At 39.8% G+C, this 11897-nt stretch overlaps 1 protein-coding gene across 1 annotated transcript in view; it reads left to right on the forward strand.

The window, feature by feature from the left end:
- Positions 1–11897, forward strand: part of nr3c2 (nuclear receptor subfamily 3, group C, member 2) — a 250872-nt gene that overhangs the window by 164102 nt on the left and 74873 nt on the right. Inside the window, exon 6 of the mRNA XM_048606752.1 lies at positions 9250–9394. Within this exon, the coding sequence (XP_048462709.1) occupies positions 9250–9394 (145 nt within the window). The remainder of the gene's footprint in view (positions 1–9249; positions 9395–11897) is intronic.

Raw genomic sequence — 11897 nt, forward strand, 5'->3', positions numbered from 1 at the left:
GAATGTGCCCTGCACCCTTCCAAAAGCTGAGGTACAGTGCCCAAATTTGAACATCATGTTCTAGATAGTGCTTGACCAATACTATGTCCAGCTCACTTACTTTTCTAAATATTCCAGCCCCTTGAGATCTAAATTATTATTCTATTAGCTGCTTTGGTCACAGTTTGAACCTGATTTGGACTTGTAAATCTCTGCTTATTTTCATTTCCTAATTCTTTGAGCACAGAGATAGTAAAATTATCACAGCATATTTTTCTTCTTAATACCTTATTTAAAAAATCACTCCAGTTTACTTATTCCTTCCCATCTTTATTGTTGGTTAGCTTTGATTTTTCTTCATACCTGCACTTATTAAAAATTTTTCTCATTGTCTTCACAACTAATTCCTGGGCCTATCAGGGACACATGAATGTTTCCACTGGTTCTATTAGCAGCCAGAGGCAATGGGAATAATGTTGTGATTCTGATAGGTGCAACTGTAGCTGGCTATTTCAAAGCACAAACTGAAAAACACCAATGTAAAATCATTTATACTGGAGTTTTTAGACAGGAATCATTGTAAATTTGGAAACAGAGGAATTTCACTGCATTCAACATCCCGTAAGCTTCATTGCATTATAATTCTAGATACTTTTGAATCAGCTTGTTCAAAGATATTGTTAATACTTCTGGAGCAGGTGGGTCTTGAACCCAGGTATTCTGACTCAGAGGTAGAGAAACTACCACTGTGCTTAAGAGCCTTTTACTCCCATTACAGAGATGACTGGTGGTGCAATAATCTGAGGGTCACCTCAGGCAAGGGACAAGTTGAAAAGGCAGACTTTCATGGTAACTTCAGCCAGTGCAGGAATTAAACCCACAATACTGGCATTTTGTATTACAAACCAGCCAACTGAGCTAACCATCTACCCCTGTTTGTAAATATATTCTTACTGATAGATGAATAGCTACACATGCCAAGTTGTCCTTCACCTGTTGTACTTCACTTTCCATCCACTTTATCTTCTGGCTTTCTTGCTAACCCTGGTAAAAGTAGTAGCTGCTGACTCATATCTTGTAAACTGTGCTGAGGAATAAAAGAACTCTATCTACTGCCTCATTGCTTAAATTTCATGATACAGTGAACCACAGAAAGAAAGGTTGCGACAATCAGTATCATACTTGGTTTTTTGTTTTATTTTAGAAAAGTAGCAAATATTTTAATTCTTAGGCATTATTTTGCCTTAGGGCTTGATTAACGTTGTTTTCACCACAATCTTTTTTCAAATGATACACAATTTTTTCACTAGGATTTTTAAAAATATTCTACCTCATCAATTGATTGACATTTACCAGGTCATAATTGAAGGCTTATGCCTTCTAGGAAACCTTGCAACTCTCCTCAGCAGATTTTCAACAATGTAGAGAGATGTTCCCTACTTTGCGTGCCTGTACCACGTGTTCACCCAGAAAGAGGTGCATCTCAGGTGTCTGTTCCTGAAAGGAATTTGAGACCATTGAATTATGTTGGAGATTTGCCTGCATTCTGTGCAATAAGCAGAAGCAACCGTCTCCTCAGGACCACTTTTAAAAAGTAATACAGAGGTAAGTAATTTCCAAAAACCAGATCTACTCTCCCATGTGGAGCACACAGCCCCATACAATGACTTCCTATGCTTGAAATTAGACATTCCTTTGCAGATAATCTAGGTTCATGTTTGAAATGTGAGATACATGCTCTGGGCTTATCTTTTCTGTGATGGATTGAAGCTCTGCCCTTAAATGGCCCCACAAAACCCCCTGGCTTGAACTGAGATACACCAGGGTAATATCTAACTCTTCTGCTATACTCCCATGCACATTATGTCAGATTTTAAATATAACTGGCAAACTGTACATCTAATTCAAACATGAATGCTACTGGATATGGTCCTACAGCAGCAATTTAAAGGAAAGAACTGGCAGATCACATGACAGAGCAGCAGAAGATATAACTTAAGTGGTTGAAGACGTTGCAGAAGAAATATTGGAAACAATACTGGTAATCGTGACATTTTAAAACTTCTAAACCAATAAATAGTAGTCCAAAGTTGCTTCTAAGGATCAACATACCTTACCTTGGACTATTCCTTTTCTGACCCTGCATCATACATCATTGGATGCCTGTCCAATGATGGTAAAAAGGCACTGGAATTTTAAATATGTTTCATGAACAGAGTAAAAATCTATTGTTAATACATATTTGGATTATTTAATGACTGTTTTAAAAAGACAGCAAACAGTTCAAAAAAGGTAGCTGCAATAATCATTTGACTAGACTTAATAATGACCTTCTGGAAATTTTTCTGAAGTCATTGTCAGCCAGACAGTCAACACCTAATGGGTCCAGAATGCTAAATATTGTGTTATAATTTGCTAGAGATGATTGTCTCGTCCTGACATAGTAAAATTGCAAATTATAAACATCATACAGGAAGAGGTCTTAATCACTCTCCACTTAACGCCTGGAACGGGCCTCAGACAATTGTCTGCAAATTAGACCTTTGTCTCAATCGTAATTACTCCTCCATTAGGAGTCTTGGGCACATGACTCCCATAGTATTGAACACAACTGCCTTTCTGATTATACAATTTGAAATAGCAGACAGTGATAAGGGAACAGTGCTGCTGCATATGACGTCTGCTGACAAAATAAACACACTCTGAGCGACAAAGGAACAGCCTCTGACCTGTAGAAAACCGTATTTCGGCACTGTGCAAGTAACTAAAAACTCCTTTCATCAAACAGTGAAGCAGAAGTTACATTTCAGAACAATTTCCTCAGAAGACTTTTGCATGAACATGAAAAGAGAAGAAACTGCCTTCAATTCTTCAACTGCTGGCTAGCCAATCAAGCTCCCTGACAAAGGAACAAAAACAAAGTTGCTGGAAAAGCTCAGCAGGTCTGGCAGCATATGTGAAGGAAAAAACAGAGTTAACGTTTCGGGTCTGGTGACCCTTCCTCAGAACTCCCCTGACAAAGGAATTCAGTATGGATTCTTGGACTCCATTTGTAAAGCAAGAACATTGATAACTGGTACCCTTGATTGAACAAAGAACAAAGTAAATTACAGCACAGGAACAGGCCCTTCGGCCCTCCAAGCCTGCGCCGATCCAGATCCTCTATTTAAACCTGTCGCCTATTTTCCAAGGATCTGTATCCCTCTGCTCCCTGTCCATTCATGCATCTGTCTAGATACATCTTAAATGACGCTATCGTGCCCGCCTCTACCACCTCCGCTGGCAACGCATTCCAGGCACCCACCACCCTCTGCGTAAATAACTTTCCACGCATATCTCCCTTAAACTTTTCCCCTCTCACCTTGAAATTGTGACCCCTAGTAATTGAGTCCCCCACTCTGGGGAAAAAGCTTCTTGCTATCCACCCTGTCTATACCTCTCATGATTTTGTAGACCTCTATCAGGTCCCCCCTCAACCTCCGTCTTTCTAATGTAAATAATCCTAAACTACTCAACCTCTCTTCATAGCTAGCGCCCTCCATACCAGGCAACATCCTGGTGAACTTCCTCTGCACCCTCTCCAAAGCATCCACATCCTTTTGGTAATGTGGCGACCAGAATTGTACGCAGTTTTCCAAATGTGGTCGAACCAAAGTGCTATACAACTGTGACGACCTGCCAACTCTTGTACTCAATACCCCGTCCGTTGAATGAAAGCATGCCGTGTGCCTTCTTGACCACTCTATCGACCTGTGTTGCCACCTTCAGGGTACAGTGGACCTGAACACCCAGATCTCTCTGTTTTGTATTTAATTCTTTACTAACTGAATAATCTCTTTATCCACTCTAATTCTCTACTACCTTGTATGTTTGTAAATGCACTTATATCAAAAGATTTTCCCTGCATCTAAGAATGTGTGAAGGGTATTGTTGTGATTCTTGCAAAGTCAGAGCCCACAATCAGAGAGGGGGATGATAATATTCTCCCTTGTTCAAAAAAGGGGAAAATTAAGTTACAATCCACAAATTGACAGTTGGTGACACTATGGAGAGAGATTTGTTTGAAAATTTTCAGTCTGTCTAGCAGAAATTATGGCCTGAATGTTTGGAATTGGATCCCACAGAACAAACCAAAAAATTTGACCAATGAATATGAAATTTGGCAGAAGGCCTAGTCTAAAAAAATGAGCCTGAATAAACTGATGGAAACCTAAAGAAGAAAATTAGATTACTGGAACAATTTGTGTAACAAAATAAATGACAGCCACAAGGTTTAGCTCAGTAAGCTGGATGGTTGGTTTGTGAAGAAGTGTGATACCAACAGCATGGGTTCAATTCCCAACACCAGTTGAGGTTACCATGAAGGACTTGCCGCCTTAATCTCTCCCCTTGTTTGAGGCATGGTGGCCCTCATGTCAAATCACTATCAGTTGTCTCTCTCTGCAATGAGTGACATGGACACTGTCTTCACTACTTTCGAAAAAGTAGCAGGAACTTATGATGGCCGTAAGAAATGTGGACCCTTGTGATTCAGGGTCAGTTAACTAGGAAAACTCGAAGTCAATTTTATGCTGACCACTGCAATATCCATTGATTTATGAGAATACAAAAGCTGCCATTGTTATTAAATTTGACAAGGCGTACGATCAGCAATTCAGGATTGCTGAAAAGAAATGTATGCAGAGCTATCTAGAGTTTGAAAGGTGAAAGCGAATTATTGTTGACTGAGGAGATTCTGTGTAAGAATACAGCATACCTATGGTGAATTATATGAGCTAAAATTACTCAAGGAATTTAAATATTACTTACCTTGTGACCTGAGAATTCACTTCAAGGAGCAGAGACCTCACAGCTGGAGACCACTGATAGCTATGACCTCATTTATAACATAACCCTAACAATTCAGACCAATCACATCAGAGTCACCCCAAAATCTGTGGGATGATAAGGGGAGAGATTAGAAGGAACCTATACCTAGGAAAGGGCATGCATCTGAGGGTTTACGTATTCCATCTCAAGTGTGTGAAGAGAGCACCTGGAGACTAGTGTGTTCCCACTGTCTGAAAACAGGCATCCCTAGACCTACTTATTGGAGGTTAGACGATAAGCCAGGTGAGGGGGAATGGTGGGCATCCACTCGAGCAGTCCCGAGAGATACCGCAACAAGGACACAGCTGAACCTAGAGAGTCCCTTGCTGCAGAATCTAGTCACTTGAGCGAATTCCCTTACGTGTGGCCCACCCAGGCAAAACTCCCTGAAATCTGCAGGAGTTTTGTTGCTCTGAGAACAGTGTTCCTGCAACCTTCACTGAAAGTGAGCAAGTGTATTGGTTTACTCAGAGACACTGGAACTATCCTATCCCTAATGTCAGGAGAAGGTGGGAGTGTATTTCTGTTCTCCTCCACCATGTTCACAAAATCACAGAATCTGTTACATCGCAGAGGAGGCCAGAAGGAGACTGAGCAGCCAGAGAAATTGAAGGATGTCAACTAGAGCCTGCCAAAGTAAATAAAGTCAAGAGATGACCCAGAGGCAAGTAATTGGACATCCAAAAATAAAGCTATTCAGTAAAGTTCATAAAGATGCAGAAAGCTGAACAAAATGCAGTGGTTCTGTAGGGGGCCATTGAATCCAAATGGTTTGGGATAATTCAGGTAAAGCTCTCAGTAAGTAGACTGGCTGAACTAACGTCAAAGAATCAAAGGGGTGTAAGACAGCCAAGGTACGAGAGCAGTAGGGATTGAGGGAGATGCAGAGAAAATGTGCTTCAAATTAATTAAGAACTCAAAGTTCCCAGACCAGAGAAATGAGCAACAAGTAACAAATAACAAAGAACAGTACAGCAGAGGAATCAACCCTTTGGCCCACCAAGCTTGCACCAACACATAATTCCTTTCTTTACTAAAAACCTTTTGGCTGTACATGGCCTGTATCCTTCCATTTCCAGCCTGTTCATATATCTGTCAAGATGAATTTTAAACTATTAGTTATATCTGCTTCTACTACCTCCTCTAGCAGCACATTCCAGGCACTTACCACCCTCTGTGTAAAAGCAAAACTTGCCTCTCAGATCTCCTTTAAACTTTTCCTTTTGCCTTAAACCCATGTTCCCTAGTAATTGACATTTCTGCCCTGGGAAATAGACTCAGATTATCCATTTTATCCATGCCTTTCATAATTTTGTACACCTCTACCAGGTTGTCCCTCAGTCTCCAACATTTATGTGTAAACAAGCCAAGTTGACCAATCTCTCCTCATAGCTAATATGTTCCAAATAAGGCAGTATCTTGGTAAACCTTTTCTGTACCCTCTCCAAAATCTCCACATCCTTCTGGTAGTGTGGCACACAATATTCCAAATGTAGCCAAACTAAAGTTCTGTGCAGTTGCGACATGTCTTGCCAGTTTTTATACATCTATGCTGAATAACACACGCATAGTATAAACCTTCTTGACCACCTTACCCACTTGTGTTGCCACTTTCAGGAAACTGTGGACTAGTACTCCTGGATTCCTTTGTATGTTAATACTTCTAAGAGTTCTGCCATTTACCTATACCTCCCTCCTGCATGAGACCTTCCAAAATGCATCATCTCCTATTTGTCTGGATTAAATTCCATTTGTCATTTCTTCAAGTCTCCAGTCTGTCTATATCCTGCTGTATCCTCTGGCAATACTCCTCATTATTGGCAGCTCCCCCAATCTTTGTGTCATCCGCATACTTACTAATCAGATCATCTGTATTCTCGTCTCGGGGTCCTAGCACTGATCCCTGTGAAACACCACTAGTCACAGACCTCCAGTCAGAAAAACATCCTTCCACCACTACATTCTGTCTGCTATGACCAAGCCGGTTCTGTATCCATTTTACCAGCTTACTGAAAGAACAATAGATGAGCACAAGGAGGAGCTCACATCTCCATTAACCAATGAATCGTAGAGTCTGAGAGTCATACGGCACGGAAACAGACCCTTCAGCCCAAATAATCCATGCTGACCTGGTTTCCTAAATTGTACTAGCCCCATTTGTCTTCATTTGGCCGAGACTTTTCTAAACCTTTCCTAACCATGTACCTATGCAAATGTCTTTTAAATGTTGTAATTGTACCTACCTCCACCACTTCCTATGGCAGCTCATTCCATATACACACCACCCTCTGTGTGAAAAAATTGCCCCAAGGTCCCTTTTAAATCTTTCCCCTCTCACCTTAAGCTTATGCCCTCAAGTTTTGGACTCCCTTACTCTGGGGAAAAGATTTTGTCTATTCACCTTATCTATGCCCCTCATGATTTTATTCTATAAGGTCATGCCTCAGCCTCCTAAACTCGAGGGAATAAAGTCCCAGCCTGTCCAGCCTCTTCTTATAACTCAAATCCTTCAGTCTTGGTAACATCCTTGTAAATCTTTTTTGCATCCTTTCCAGTTTAATAACATCTTTCCTATAGCACGGCAACTAAAATTGTACATAGTGTTCCAAATCTGGTTTCTCCAATGTCTAGTACAGCAGTCAAATCTCTTTAACAAATCCAAGCTGATAGTGATGGATATGTCTTACCCAGTCAAAAAGCCTCAGTGCAGAACAGCAGGGGCTAGACAGTCACTTGAGGGCAGTAGAGTTCTAACTGATAAAGGGGATATTTCAGCAGACCGCTATGCAAAACCGTAGGACAAGAAAAGTTAACTCTCCTAAGGTTCTACAACCTGAAAATTGCTGCCTGTACAGTTCGAGTGTATCTACCTCTGACTTAAACATAGAACTCCCCAACCTACAACCTACATCAGCCTGAGCACTGCAGATCAGATTCCCAATAGAAAGAAGGGACCTACATATCTCCACAAAAGCATGAAACCAAAACAACTGTTATCCATCACCCAAAAATCATGTTATCAAAATACCAAATATTAGATTGCTTCAAATAAACAAATGTGTTTTGATTCCTCATAAATGAGTAAGAGAATGAAGGAATACCTCTTTACTGCTTGTTATTGGAACACATAGAAATATGAAGTTTACTTCAGTTTTTTTCCAGAGGGCACAAGTTATCACAAAAAGGGTAAAAGCCAAATTTTAATATGTATCCAAATATAACTTTTAAAAAGACAAGAAACAGTTGAACAAATATGACTACTATAATCATGTGATTGACTCAGCAATATCCTTCTGGAGACTTCTCCACAGCCAATGTCAGCAGGACAATGAACACTCAGATATTGCCTGAAGGATTTAGAATACTAACAACTGTGTTATCGTGTACTACATAGATAATCATCTCCAAGAAAAATCCTTACACAATAGAATTACAAATTACACCAATTCTGCAAGATACGTTAATGACTTTCAACTTAACCTCTGGGATGGGCCATAGACAGTGGCCTATCTGCAGTATAAATTTTGGCCTTGATGATAACTGCTGCTGCTGTCTAAGGAGGCTAGGTCACATGACTCTCAAATTATCGCAACCAACTGTCATTTGATTGTACAGTTTTGAATTACCAGATAATTAAGGGTTCAATACTGTTGCAATTGCAAAACCAACACCCTTGACTCCAATCTACAGAATAAAAATGCCTCTGGTCTTTGAAAGCTTCCCCCAACTTGTATGTTGCAAGTAAAATCCTCCTTACATCAAAATAGTGAAGTAGAATCCCTATTTCAGAAGAATGTCCTTAGAAGTCTTTTGGAGGAAGTTTGTAAAGTAATGAAATAGCCTCCAACTCTTCAACTGCTAGACTATCAAGTCATCCATAAAAAGGCATTCAAGACCCATAACTCCAACTTTGGACTTTTAGATTCCATTTATAAAACCATGAAAATTGATACATTTATATCTCTCAGAACAGTCTCCTTATGGACAGGTGGCGAGATTAAGGAGAATGATTTATTTTAAAACATGCAATCTATCTGTACAGCTATCATAGGAATAACAAGCTCCCTGCTTCTGTCAGTAACTTTGCTTGTCTAAATCAAGCTAGGTACGAGGAGATGAAAATCATTCAGTGTTATTACTTAATATGTTCTGTAGCAGAAATAAAGCCATACTTGTCATTGCTTTGATAGCTTTATTAATCAGAGTCAGAATCAGGCTCTGTAGTGGGAATGGAGCTAAATGGCAGTAAAGATCTGAATATGGAGACTTCTGAGAGGGAGTAAGTGTGTAGTGTAGTGAAACTAAATGGAATATGAAATATAAAATCAAACAGAAAAATGACAATTATGGATAGAAAATTGTTTTGCGAACTGTTTATGACTGTCATATTCTGTTTTTCAGGATTCAGAACAATGGCACTTGATGACCAAATGACTCTACTCCGGTATTCTTGGATGTGCTTAATGACATTTAGCCTTAGCTGGAGATCATACAAGCATACCAGAGGCACAATGCTTTACTTTGCACCAGACTTGGTATTCAATGAGTAAGTGTTTTATGCATTGATTTTTGTTTGCCTGTTTGCAAATTTTCTTCCCATAGTAAGAATGTTGTTAATGTTGTCCGTCAGGCAACCTACTTACAGAGTAGTCAACATCAGGTCGATCTGTCCCCATCCTTAACACAATAACTGCCTCTGTTTCCAGCACTGAATTATTCCGTTCACATTGGTGCTCTGTAGATGCAATTGAAACACAAATTATCAAATTCCAATTTGTTTGATATGTGATGTGTTTTGATGATTTGCTGCAGCAAACCTTCAGTATCTTAAACCCTAGCACAATACTGCTATGCATCAATTACTTACAATAATATAAATGTACTTCATGGTGACTTTTGCACAGTGATAATTAAGTTGAAACCGCTATTATCCCACAAAATATCTTAAATCAGCAGCAGTAAATTTTAGACATCCCTTATGGCCATGACAATCTGAATATGGAGACTTCTGAGAGGGAGTAAGTTGACCTGACATGCAAAATGTAATAGGTTAAATAAATCTGTGACTAAGACTTTTATGATGCACTCATAAGAAAACAATTAACAAGTGCAAGTAGATAGATAATAAAAAAGATTGTCATACATATCATACGGTTATGATCCCAGGTGAAGTTACTACTGGAGAAGTCAGATCCCAGATTGAAATCTAGCTTGATCGATCATATTTTGTTTTTGTTTTTGTTTTAACGAGATGGGATTTAATTGAAATACAAGCATGCAATGCTGTAGATTCAGTTTTAATAATGAAAAGAAGTTTACTACACAAAAGAAATGAAGAATAAAAATTAATAAACTAAACTATTAACATATGATACAAGTTTTCTCAATGTCTAGCTTGTTTGGTATATTTTGTAAAATAGGAAACTGAATAATAATGTGGAAGGTTGTGACGTATTGCTATTATTACCAGACTACTAATCCAGAATAACTCAGCCAGTCTGGCAGCATCTGTGGAGAGAAAGCAGAGTTAACATTTCAAATCTAATAACCCTTCTTCAGATCTTATTTTAGCTTGGGAAACATTGGTATATACTAAAGAAGGGGAGGGTAATGTTTCTGATTTTTAGCATCCACAATTCTTGGATTTTCTTTCTTTAGTAATCTGGAATACCTGGCAAATGTTCTGGGGATATGAGTAGTGAAATTTGAATCAATGAAAATCTGGAATTGAAATTTATCCTAATAGCAATCATATAACCATTGTTGATTGTTGTAAAAACTCATTTGGTTCACTCGTGCCCTTTAGGGAAGGAAATCTGCTGTACTTACTAGGTCTGGCCAACATGTGTCTCCACACTAACAACAATGCTCACTCTTACCTGAAATGGCCCTAGCAAGCCAGTCGCATCAAATGGCAATTATGGATAGGCAATAATTGCTGGCCAAGCCAATGATGTCTGCATGCTATGAACAGAAAGAGTGGCGAGTTGTGATGTTAACAAGGCATTTGATAAGCCATGGTCTGCTTTCGTTGGCAACTCCCTCTACCTACCAAGAAACTCACCTCCCAATTTGTGAAAAGTATTTAAAATAGAACAACATACTCCTGATGTTGAGGTGGGCCGCACTACCAATGCCTCATTCAATTCTGCCACAAATCTCACCGTGGCCATGTCACTCAGACCTCTATAAGATTCCATCATATTGGTTCCATAGTGGTTTTATGAACTCAACTTTTGTTGAATAGCTCGAACAATACTTGCTTCCTGCAACTCCCACCTCAGTGGTTATATTTCCCAAGGAATATGGCTGGCTCAGTGGTTAGCACAGCTGCTTCACAGCACCAGGGTTCGATTCCACCCTCAGACGGCTGTCTCTGTGGAGTTTGTACTTTCTCTCTGCATGGGTTTCCGTCGGGTGCACCATTTTCCTCCCACAGTCCAGAGATGACTAGATTAGGTAGATTGGCTATGCTAAATTGCCCATAGCATCCAGAGATGTGCATGCTAGGTGGATTAGCCATGGGAAATGCAGGATTACAGGGATGGGATGGGGGTAATGTGTCAATGTGGGATACTCTTCAGACTCGATGGGCTGAATGGCCTGCTTCCCCACTGTAGGGATTCTATGCTTCTAAGGTTAAATTTGAAATATCTTTACCCTATTATCATATCCATTGCAGTTACATTTTGCCTTTCCTTCAGTGGTTCCCAGAAATATGTGACTTCTCCAAATTACAGTAAGTAAGGTACATCACCTTACTAATATCTCTCACTGAGACTCTGTTTAACACCTTCCTAACACCTAATTGGTTGCTCCTGGCCACATGACTCTCAATGACAGTTGCTGATGTGGGATTGAGTTCCACAGCAACCGAGATCAGTGAGTGGCAAAAGTGGCCTCTTTATTGAGCATCTGCAGTGACAGTTCGAGGCGGCAGTGGAATCCAAAGTACAGTTTTATAGTAGATTGTAGAGCTGGATGAACACAGCAGGCCAAGCAGCATCAGAGGAGCAGGAAGGCTGAAGGGTCTAGGCCCGAAACGTCAG

The sequence above is a fragment of the Rhincodon typus genome, chromosome 1, assembly GCF_021869965.1.
Source record: "Rhincodon typus isolate 14 chromosome 1, sRhiTyp1.1, whole genome shotgun sequence".
NCBI lineage: Eukaryota > Metazoa > Chordata > Chondrichthyes > Orectolobiformes > Rhincodontidae > Rhincodon > Rhincodon typus.